The sequence below is a fragment of the Nanorana parkeri genome, unplaced genomic scaffold (genome assembly GCF_000935625.1).
Source record: "Nanorana parkeri isolate BGI_ZX_2015 unplaced genomic scaffold, ASM93562v1 scaffold566, whole genome shotgun sequence".
NCBI classification, from domain to species: Eukaryota; Metazoa; Chordata; class Amphibia; order Anura; family Dicroglossidae; genus Nanorana; species Nanorana parkeri.
In genome coordinates, this window is record NW_017306834.1 from 770,906 (window position 1) to 782,819 (window position 11,914).

At 45.1% G+C, this 11,914-nt stretch overlaps 1 protein-coding gene across 1 annotated transcript in view; it reads left to right on the forward strand.

Annotated features, from left to right (window-relative positions):
• Nucleotides 1–10,769, forward strand: part of RNF139 (ring finger protein 139) — a 15,246-nt gene extending 4,477 nt beyond the window's left edge. Inside the window, exon 2 of the mRNA XM_018562231.1 lies at nucleotides 8,714–10,769. Coding sequence (XP_018417733.1) covers nucleotides 8,714–10,536 — 1,823 coding nt within the window. The 3' untranslated portion in view covers nucleotides 10,537–10,769. The remainder of the gene's footprint in view (nucleotides 1–8,713) is intronic.
• Nucleotides 10,770–11,914: the final 1,145 nt, after the last annotated feature.

Genomic DNA, 11,914 nt, shown 5'->3' on the forward strand with positions numbered 1-11,914 from the left:
CCCCAAACTCCCCCATCCATGTCTTTATGGACCTTGCTTTGTGCACTGGTGCGCAGTCATGTTGGAACAGGAAGGGGTCATCCCCAAACTGTTCCCACAAAGTTGGGAGCATGAAATTGTCCAAAATGTCTTGATATGCTGATGTCTTAAGAGTTCCCTTCACTGGAACTAAGGGGCCAAGCCCAACCCCCGAAAAACCACCCCACACCATAATCCCCCCTCCACCAAACTTTACACTTGGCACAATGCAGTCAGGCAAGTACCGTTCTCCTGGCAACCACCAAACCCAGACACATCCACCGGATTGCTGGACAGAGAAGCGTGATTGGTCACTCCAGAGAACACGTCTCCACTTCTCTAGAGTCCAGTGGCGGCGTGCTTTACACCACGGCATCCGACGCTTTGCATTGCACTTGGTGATATAAGGCTTGGATGCAGCTGCCCGTAAGCAGTAGATGTATGCCCCCAGCATGAAAAAACTAAAGTTGGGCAACTACCAACAACCTTTCAGTGTCAGCGCCGCTCGCTCCTGCTGCAGAAGTCCTGCCACCCAAACGCTGTGATGGAGGAAGTGTGGGTATGCGCAGTAGAGATCGTTGAAGGAGAGCACAGCTGGCACTGAATGGACTCAGCCTGCACGACAATTCGGGACCCAAGAGTCTGTGCTGGATCAGAGACCGGCACCAGCGCTGGATGGACTTTGGAGAACAAGTGGATAGGAAGAAGCCGTTCAGATCAAGAGGCATCACACATGGTAAGTCCTTACATTTCTCTTATTCAGCCTGCTGGGGTGAACAAGAGAAATGTTTGTGTATAACCAGCTTAAAGTCAAAAACTGTCCAGCCTATGGCCAATTTTGGGTATGGTAATTTTTTGTGATTTCGTGAGTGCACGCTATTTTAACGCTTGACATGTTTGGTGTCTATTTAAATGACGTGACCCTGTCTTTTATATTTTACTAAAAAATTGGGTAATAATCATTGTTTCCTGACATAATGTAAAACCTATTTTCAAAATTTTCAATAATTTTTCCTTTAATATAAAAAAATAAAAATAAAACCCCAGTGGTGATTACCATCAAAATAAAGCTCTATCTGTCCCCCAAAAAATGGTATAAAATTCATTTCAGTACAGCGTTGTATGACGGAAGCAATGTCAGTCAAATTACCGCAGTGCTGAATACTGAAGAATAGCCTGGACAGGAAGGGGGTCTAAACACCCCGGTCAGCAAGTGGTTAAATGATGCCGCTTGATCCGATAATCTTCTTTCTAGTCCCATCACTGACTGCTGTGTCTTCCGGTCTCACAGAGTCTGTGCGGGTGCAGGCTGCTGGGCTGCCTGCATTGACTTACCTTGTGTCTCCTCTTCTCCCGGCCGAAGATCTGAACTACGCATGCGCCCGCCCCATGATCCTTTGCGGCCGCCCAAGAATTTTCAGAACTTGGGACGGAAACATGCCGCAGAGACACAGGTAAGTTTTAGGCCCCGTTCACATTGAGCGATTTATCGCGTGGTAATTCCCGCGATATCGCAGCTATTTACCGCGCGATATCGCTCTTTAATGCATCTCAATGGGGCAAAGGGTCCTGCTGTCGTGGGTCGTGTGTCGCTCCTTTTTGGAGCGGATTTTGCCGCGATTCCATTCTTTGCAATGCAAGCATTTGCGCAATATCGCGCAAAATGCAAATCGCGTGACAAATGCGCGATTTGCAAATCGCACAGTGTGAATGGGGCCTAAATGTTCAAGAGCAGCTGTTCTTAAAGTGTTTAAAGACTGGACTGTCAGCCGAAAATCTGGGTCTGAACGTGCGAATTGTGGCCGTCAGCGACTAGTCAATGTTAGGGCAGAACGGAGAGCGGCAAGACTGGTACAAGACAACAGAAGGGCAACAGTGCAGTGTCAGATTCCTCGCATCACCTTTCAACATCTCGTGGAGTCACGAGGGGACCAACGAAGTACTGATGGGGTGGTCATAATAATCTGGCCACTCGGTGTATATGCAAAAATCTGCGAGGGTTTAAATACCCACCGGTTTGGCTTGGCATCCACTTTGAGGGTGTCACCCTAGCTCTGAATGATTGCTGGATGCTAAAGGGAGAATTGAAAGGTGGATGAAAGTGCTTATCATGCTACGTATTGTGTATACAAAGTGCCTCTCTAATCATATCGCCCTTTTGTACTTCGACATTTAGCATAAATTGTTATCCGTATCGGAGGTGCGGGGACATTTCATCTGTTTACATCACTGTGTACTGCAATGGGTACAAATAGGAATAAACCGTACAGACCAAAGTACTGGAGCATTGTGCAACACATGTTCTCCATTCCCGCTGCTTCTCCCTCCTCCACAGCCGGCTACACTACACAGCACTTCAGGGTATGGAAGGGAATGTGACCTGCTCCCCTGTAACACTGCTCAGGTAGAATAGCCAATCACAAGGCTCAAGCACTGTCACATGACTGAGGGAGTGATGTCACTGCAACCCCAGGTTCAGCACCAACTGTAATAGAGGAAGGAGCTATGAGGATTGTGGGGGAGACCCTTGGCAGAGACACTCACTTTATCCTACATAGGCATGGTGTCCATGTCACTGTAAAGGTCAGGTTGATCAGAGCACAAACAACCTACCATTATGTATTTGGGTTATGGGGGAAACTGTAAACCTGCGCAGACATGGGTAGAACTTTCAAGCCTGCCACCTAGTATTAAGAGGGTTGGCCACCTTCTTAAAGCCAGTGACCACAGTTAGAACTGGTTTAGAAATCCCCGAGATCCAGAAATAGGCAGCGAAGGACTTTACTCTCTGGTATCCTCTTCACTTGTATTCCAGGAAACAGGGTTGGAGTTTCATGATCTGCCAGTGAATTGTTGGAAAGACTCAGATTTCCCCTTGTATTGTGCCTGCTGTGACCTTCACTGGCCATACTTGTATGGTTACCTGCAGTTTGTGAAAATAGACTGAAGTCCATGGGGGGTGTTCTTTGGTCTTCCGTTATTGCCATTGTTGGACCCATGGATAAGCTGTACAATTGCGCACGGTACTGCATGTTCATTCTAGTGAACCTCTGAACCTCATAGATGACATTTTAATTCCAAAGTGGAATGAAACCAAAGAAAAAAAGCATTATAACTTGTGTGTGCGCAAGCAGGGACACAGCGCACCGAAGTCTGAAAGTAAACCTAGACTCGGATACATTGGAGGACCCACCATGGCAGGACATTGCATGGTTTACTTTTAGACTTTAGGTCCACTTTAAAAACGGCACTGAAACCAGATGTCCATTCATCAGCAGAAGTGTCATAGGATGTAGATGAAGACGGGAAACAATCTAAGGCTCCATTCACATCTAGCGTTTGTATTTCTCGTGCGGTTTTCCGTGCGGAAGACCATGCGGGATGAAAAAGCTAAAATGTTTCATCTGCATGGATTCCACTGCATTGGCGGTTATTATATAGCCGCAAACACGTGTAATCCGCTATATCGCGCTTGCCGCAAAAGTCTGAACAACTCGCATTGAAGTGCATAGTTTTTTCTGTTTACAGTGTCTCCGTGCGTGATCGGCTGGCTGTATACATGTGGACAACCGCTTACCCTAAAGCGGACACGATTGTGAGACTTAGGCCTGGTTCACCCCTGGGCGTTTTACAGCGTGTCCCTACGCTCTGTAAAACGCTCAACATGTGAAAACCAATGATTGCCTATGGGCGTGGTGCCCACCTGGGCATTTTACAGCGTGTAGGAATGCGCTGCAAAACGCCCTACGCACAAAGAAGTACAGGAGCTTCTTTGGGGTGTATTTGCCGCACGTATCCATTGGGATACAGCCAGGTATCCCTCGGAAACACGCGTTTTATTTTACCACGAATTGCGGTAAAAAATGCTCGGCACAAAACACGCGACAAAACGCGCATATTCGATACTCCTAGGTGTGAACCCAGCCTTAGGGCTTCATGTCTGGTCTTTCTGGAATAGGTTAGTAAGAGCGATAGACTAAAATACTTAGCGGTACTTCACCTCAGAGGTTTTTGTTTTTTTAATCCCCCTTAAAGGAGAACTATGAGGGGAGTGCTTTTCACTCACCTCATAGTTCTAGCCGAGCTGTGACAATGAGACTGTCACAGGTCGGCTCAGTAGATCGGGAGGTGAGCGAACGCATACCGGCGTTCGCTCACCTTTGCCATTCTGCCACCTTCCTGTCTGTCTTGTCTTGCAACCACCTTTTGGTTCGTGTACAGTTTCGGTAGATTTCCCCAAAACCTCCATGGATATATGACGTGAAAATCCCAGAAGGTTGGTGGGTGGGCCCGTATGTCATTCTTGCTTGGGCAAAAAACATGCAGATACATACATACATACATACATACATACATACATACATACACACTGTTGTGTGAAAGGAGGGGGGGTGGGGGAGCGTGAATATTGGGGAAATTGAGAAAGAGGGTCAGCTTTAGGTATTGTACAGAAAATGCTGCTAGGGCTTTGGTCATGTACCGGGTAGCTGAGAAAGCTTGGAGCGACATACCTTCCAGGACAGTTCCTTTAGCCGCCTTCTTTCTTTATCTATATCAGCTGGTGTTGACTATAGATCCTCTTTTGATCTGTGACATTGGCAGTGCATATTCACACAGCCGAGCAATGTGAAACTCCTGTTATAGTGACTTATGTCTCTTCTGTAATAAAGAGAACTTTCTTTTTGCAAATGTTTAAATATTTGCTAAAGTTCCACTTGAAACAAGCAAATAGAGCGGAGCTCGCAGATACCACAAGCTCTGCCATTGTTTAGCACTAGAAAACATCATGCAGAACCGGCATATGCAATTAGAAAATATGGCTGTCCCCATGTATTGGTGATCACTGTATACCAGCTTGAAGCAGCACTTGTTGAAGTTCCCATGTAATGGACTCCAGACGGTTGAGTAGCGCTGGGTGGCTGGTATGAGAAATATGCATTTGTAGGCCATGCTTGGCTGTAATGTTATTTCTCTTGCTCCATTTTCTTAAAGTGAGTCTGAGACTTTACAAGGAACAAATGGTTTTGTTACCCATTTAGATCTTCTAGTATTATAGGGGGAAATGAAAATGTTGTTGCTGAAGGCCGAGAGATACTTTTGATATTAACAAATAAGGCTTATTGGGGGCATATTCTATAACTAACGAAACAGTAAAGTGTGTTGTTGCCTGTAGCAACCTATCAGAAATTGTCTTTCATTGTTTGAAATTTGGGTCAGTGCCAGTGACAGCTGGCTCAGATTATTGGCTGCACTTTTCTCCTTTTTTTTTTTTTTTTCTTCCTTTCCTTCCTTTCGTATACATTGTTTAACTTGACAATAGCTCTGTTACTGTTTTGCATACCTACATTTTCAAGGACTTGTAAGGATTTCATTTTCTACACAGTTTAATATAGGCTGACAAATGAGCAAAAAATGTTTTTCAATGCTGCAACTGTATTTGACAGTTACAGTATTAAACAGATGAACTTTTCCACCTTAAAGTAGCATTAAGGTCTGGGTGTTTTTTTACCTTAACCCCTTCATGACTGAGGCCCTTTTTTCAATTTTTACACCCATGTTATATTCCACATTTTAGGCCTGAAAATGACGTAAAACCCCCCAACATTATATATTTTCTGAATGCCAAGACCCTATAGAATAAAATGGTGGTAGTTGAAAATTTTTATGTTGCGCAATATTAGCGCAACTCCTTATTAAACCCCAAAATTTAGTGACAAATTTAATTAAATGCCCCAAAACACAACAAATTACCCATTTTTTTAATGAAAGGCGGCAAAATTTGCCGGGAGTCTGTTTAAACAGCCCCGATGCTGGCGACGTACACTGTACGTCGTCGGTCACGAAGGGGTTAATGCATTCTCTGCATTCGGGTAAAAATGGCCCATCACCTTTTTTCTTCCCTAGTCCCCTCCACATTTACCTGTCAGCTGCGCTCGTCTCCGCCGCCGGTCCAAAGATCCTCCGTTCCCTGAACTTCCTGGTTGCGGGGGGAGGATACTGATGGCGGAGGAGCCGTAGGCTCCTTCTGCCATCAATCAAAGAGGGAAGAGGCGTGGCCTGCCACAGGGCTGTGTGTCTATGGACGCACACAGCCACTGCGGAAACGAGCATGCATGGGTGCCTCCATTATAACGATGGGGGGATGTGCGCTGCGGGCACCACTAGAAAACGAGGAATTGGGAACTTTTAAAGAATAAAATCAACAGCCTCCAGCAAAGGAGGGTCTCCTTAAAGTGACATTAAACCCTCAGATTTTTTAACATAAAACAATACTGTAATGTGTGACTTACTGTAATCCAAGGTAGTTTCCCTTCTCTTTGCTGCTCTTCCTTTTAAATCCTCATGTCTTCTCATGCTTGGGGAGAACTTCCCTTTGCAGCTGACTGTCTCTTCTCTGGAATGTTACATGGTGTCTGCGTGCGTGCTCCCAACCTGAGCCAGGACCACAGGATCACATCCTCCCGACATCCACATCCCGCCCACGTTTGATTGGCAACAACTGCTGCACTATGTAACATTCCAGAGACAAGGCAGTCTGCTGCAAAACGGAAGTTCTCCCCCAGCATGAGAAGAGATACAGATTTAAAAGGAAGAGCAGCAAAGAGAAGGGAAACTACCATGGATTACAGTAAGGCGCACATTACAGTATTCTATGTTAAAAAATCTGAGGGTTTAATGTCACTTTAAGGAGAAATTTTAAAAAACATGAGGCTTTAGTATCACTTTAAGGTTACAGTGGCATCTTATCTTTAGGCTTCTTTTACCCATAAAGTCTCCAGTCTGCATTTGCACTAAATGCTATTTGTCCGACCTTCTTGTGTCAATGATTTGAGTCATTTGTATGAATGCAGATCAGGAAAGTGTAAGAGGATCAGTATGGCGTTCAGACAAATAGCTTTCACATAAGGATTTGGCAGCCTCATATCTGTATGCCTGAATCTGATTGGTAGTTGCAGGGCTATATTATATTTCATTGATAGTTGGAGGGGCATTGGGATTAGATCTCCAACTTTAGATGGACAAGCCGGGCACACAACTGCACTGTAAATATTGAAGTGTATCTAAAGCCAAAACTTTTTTTGATAGAGAAGGGTGGGGGTGAAAACCCCTGTCAAGCTATCTGTCCCTATTGGGGAAAGTCGCCCCCTCTATCAGTCTTGGTAACCATTGTATCCGGGACTGAAAGTGAGGGAACATCTAAAATGTTGGATGCCACCAAAACAGAAAAAAAAGGGGGAAATCTTCAACTGAGGACACTTGCATTGGTGACAACTGTCTAAGAAGGGATCACCCCAGTGGGCAACATATATGAAAAAAGAGAAGTCTGACAGGTTTTAACCATTCCCCACTCTTCTGCACTTAAAGAATAAGCTTTGGTCTTCGATAACATTATTATTGGTATTGTGATCCGCCTAACCTTAAAGCAGAGCTTTATACTCAATCAGATTCTACCAATGCATCCCTCTATGTATGATGATTAAAAGAGAACTATGGGGTAGGTGTTTTCCCCCATAGTTCTCTTTAGGGTCACGGGAGGACATATAACCTCCTCCCGTGACCCAAAACTCAGTATATTGCGGGCTATTGCCTGCAATATACTGACAGCGCCGCAGCCAGGACAGATTCTGACAATACTGTTGAGATCCACCCAGCTACGTGAGTGACAGCGGGCTGTGCCTATCTAGAGACAGAGCCAGCTGTGCCCGCTTCCTCCACTCAGTGCTGCAGGATCGGAGAGGGGAGGGGAATCCCTGCGGGGAGCGTTGACTTACCGTCACCGCTCACAGCAGGGAGACTATCGGGAAGTGAGCGGATCGGAGCCGACCTGTGACAGCTTCTTTGTCACAGGTCGGCTCTTACTATGAGGATGAGTGGAAATCACTCGTCTCATAGTTCTCCTTTTTAATAACAGACATGTCAGGTATAAAATGCTGTGATACTTTCAAAGCAGGAAGTGAATGTTCTGCAAGTGTAAGGGCAAAATTACTTCAGTTTGCCAAAGCAATGCACACTGGGATTGCCTGTCATCAGCAAAGCATTGCTGGGAAATGCCATCTGTGATCTCAGGAAAGGCATTTTTCTCCCCTGAGATGATGTGCATGGTCACATGCCCTAGTCACATGTGCCAGAAATCCAGGAAGTAATAGAGCTAGTAATCTGCCCTTAGTAAACATGGCCGCTGTCAAAAGACTGGGGAAGGAAAGAGAAATAAGGAATGCAAAGAACACAAAGCCGGCAATTATCTAGAAGTATGTGTTTGTAGATTGTCATTACTAAACATTTCCATAAGTGTGTTTGTTATTTTAGATATGGCTAGAGGTCCTTTTTAACTATTTTCTGCAAATGTTGGGTTTCTATGATGAAGGTCATTTCATTGGAGCAGCAATATTTATTAGTACTGTAATGTTTTTTTACTGTATGTCATTCTGCTATAGTAAGACAATATCTCAGCATTTTTTATGCAAAGGTTATAATGACGCGTGTCTGCAATACAGACGGCCTCTGGAATTCTGTACATGCAAATACTGAATGACCTCTATATAAAATGCTTATGTAACATTGAATATTACATCTATGAAGGCTTTACAAGAACCCCTCAGTCTGTTCTCTCCTGAAACGCGTACAGTTGTGTGCTCTTAAATTATGGGAATATCGATCCCGAACCTTGGCTAATAGTTGTCTTTTTGTCTTCCAGGTATCCTGGCATCAACCGTTGTGCTGGTGTTATCACGTAGAGCGCTTTTCAAATTCTACACCATCAGCATGGCCCTCGTGATTGCTGCAACGTCAGTGTTGGTTAATTATTACACCACTTTGCACATGAGCTCCAACTCTGCTTACAAACTGGAACTCCTTCCTGCCAGCGGGCCATCACTATGGATGCCACTAATTGTATTACAGCTCATATTCGGTATTGGTTTTGTCACCTTGCTGGAGATCCAGTCCACATTTTCCCAGCTCATCATAGTGAATCTAATGGTGCCCACCGTCGGGTTTGTCCTAGAACTTCCAGCCGACGTTCAAGAGACCTTAGTTATTATTTCTGGCCTTGTGCTCGCCATTTATACGACAGTATGCCTGTTGCTCAGGTTTAAGTGGTTCTATTATTCCACGAAATACACGGTCCTCCTGCTCAAACATATGTACCAGGTTTACGGATTACAAGTGATGATTGAAGACGCCTGGAAGAAGATTCATTTCCCCGATGTGCTCCGAGTGTTCTGGCTGACCAGGTTGGCCACCCAAGCTGTATTTTTAGTCTATATGGTGAAAGTGTCACGCGCTAGTACCGGAGAGACCTCTTACTTTATACCGTGGAATGACTTTTGGGAACTTGTCTGCAACCTCATCATCAGCGGTTGCGATTCCACCCTAACAGTTTTGGGTATGAGCGCGGTGATTTCATCTATAGCACACTATCTGGGACTAGGAATACTCTCTTTCATCGGCTCTACGGAAGAAGAGGACAAGCGCCTGGGTTTCGTAGCTCCCGTGTTGTTTTTCATACTGGCCCTGCAAACCGGGCTGAGCGGTTTGCAGCCGGAAGAAAGACTCGTACGCCTCTGTCGAAACATGTGCCTTTTGTTGACAGCCATTTTGCATTTTATCCATGGAATGACCGACCCAGTGTTAATGTCACTCAGTGCCTCCCACGTGTCTTCTTTCCGTAGGCATTTCCCAGTGCTCTTGGTTTCGGCCTTCCTTTTCGTGCTTCCAGTTCTGCTCAGCTGTGTTTTGTGGCACTTTTATGTCCTGAACACTTGGCTGTTTGCCGTGACGGCCTTCTGCATCGAACTTTGTCTGAAAGTAATCGTTTCTCTGACTGTGTACACCTTGTTTATGATCGACGGCCACTACAGTGTAGTGTGGGAGAAGCTGGACGACTACGTCTACTACGTGCGCTCTACCGGCAGCATCGTAGAGTTTATTTTTGGAGTGATCATGTTCGGCAACGGAGCCTACACAATGATGTTTGAGTCGGGAAGCAAGATCCGAGCCTGCATGATGTGTCTTCATGCCTACTTCAATATATACCTTCAAGCTAAGAACGGGTGGAAGACATTTGTGAACCGCAGGACAGCCGTCAAGAAGATCAACTCACTTCCCGAACTGCAGGTTTCCGAATCTAATGAAATAGACGACGTCTGCGCTATCTGCTACCAAGAGTTCCGCACGTCCGCCCGCGTCACGCCCTGCCATCACTATTTTCATGCACTTTGCCTTCGGAAGTGGTTGTACATTCAAGATACCTGCCCAATGTGCCATCAGAAAGTATACATTGACGATGACCCTAAAGAGAGCTCAACCTTTTCCAACAACAACGGAAATCTCGCCCCCAACGAGGAACCCGTTGCAGATGTCGGAGATGTCGAGGTAGAGCAGGAGCTGAATGATCAGGATCTAAGCGATGAGGAGGAGGTGGAGGAGGAGGAAGAAGAGGAATGGACAGCTGAACAGCACCATTCAGCCACCGAGGAAGAAGAATCTATCAATGACGTTCACACGTCGAGGGACTGAACCTTATTTATTTGTTTCTCTTTTGCTTTTGTGTGTTAATACAAATACATCAGAAGATGGGTTCCAGATGAGGTATTTCTTTTGTTCTGTAACTCTGAAAGCACAATCAGAATCTTGAAGCACGGTCTGGATGGAGAGTGTCTAAGTGCTCCTGTAAATATATCTCTTGGTCTCTTTTGTGACCTAATTAAAATGTGTACATTCTTGTACATGAATAAAAAATGTTGATTTTGCATCACTTGCTTTCCTAAAAGCCCATTGAACTGTTTCTTAGACGTTGGATGCCCTTTATTGGCGGTAGATCCAGCCCTTTAGAATATTTAGAGATCGATCTTATGGCTTCACTTGTTGCTAGGCAGCCTGGCTTCCTAACCAATCAGGAAGCTGAGTGGCACATAATGACTTGCCTTCCTGATTGGTCAGGAAGCCAGGCTGCCTAAGAAAAAGTAAAGCCTGCTTCCTAGCCCATTAAGAAGCTGGGAGGCGGGTCATGATGAGCCCCCTGGCTTCCTGATTGGTTAGGAAGGCAGGCTGCCTACCAACAAGTGAAGCTGGCTTCCTAGCCAATCAGGAAGCTAGATGGCATGTCATGACCCTGCTTTCTGATTGGCTAGGAAGCTGGCTTCACTTGTTCCTCATTGGTCAGTAAGCCCTGCTTCATTGGTCAGTAAGCCAGGCTGCCTATCAGGAAGACGGAAGGTGGGTCATTGTGTGCCACCCAGCTTCATATCAACAAGTGAAGTTAGCTTCCTAGCCAATCAGAAAGCTGGAAGGCGACTCCTAACTCACCTCCTGACTTCATGATTGAAAAGGAAGCTGGCACTGCTGGTCAGAGGGAGATCTCGCTAAATACTCTTGTCTGCACCAATACTAGTATCAGTGCATCCCTAGTGTATACTGCAAATCACATCCTATATTGCTAAGCACAAGTAGGGGCCATATTCATTTTTTAGGGTGCAAGTTTCAGTGACCTTTTGTCACTAAGATAATCCCAAATTTGAGGTCACCAGAACAGGAATAGATGGGAAATCTTCCAATAGGGACACTAATTCTGCTGAATCTATTGACCACAAAGGGATTTTCCTCACTTTGTAGGGATTTCCTCTAACATCCTGCTGTGGCTGTTGGGACAGGAAGTGAAGAGAAACTCTTCCCAATGGGACACAGGGCTCAAGTCACTAAACATTATATGTGAGAATATGGTCACATGAGCTTTTTCAGTGAAATATCGCATGTGATCAGAATAGTCAATTCATTAAAAACAAACTAACGAGTGTGAGATAAATAACAGAAAAAGTGAGTTAAATATCGCATGAAAAACATTAAAGGGTAAGTTCACTATGCCAGGTGAATTTGGGAAAATAGAATTACCCATTTA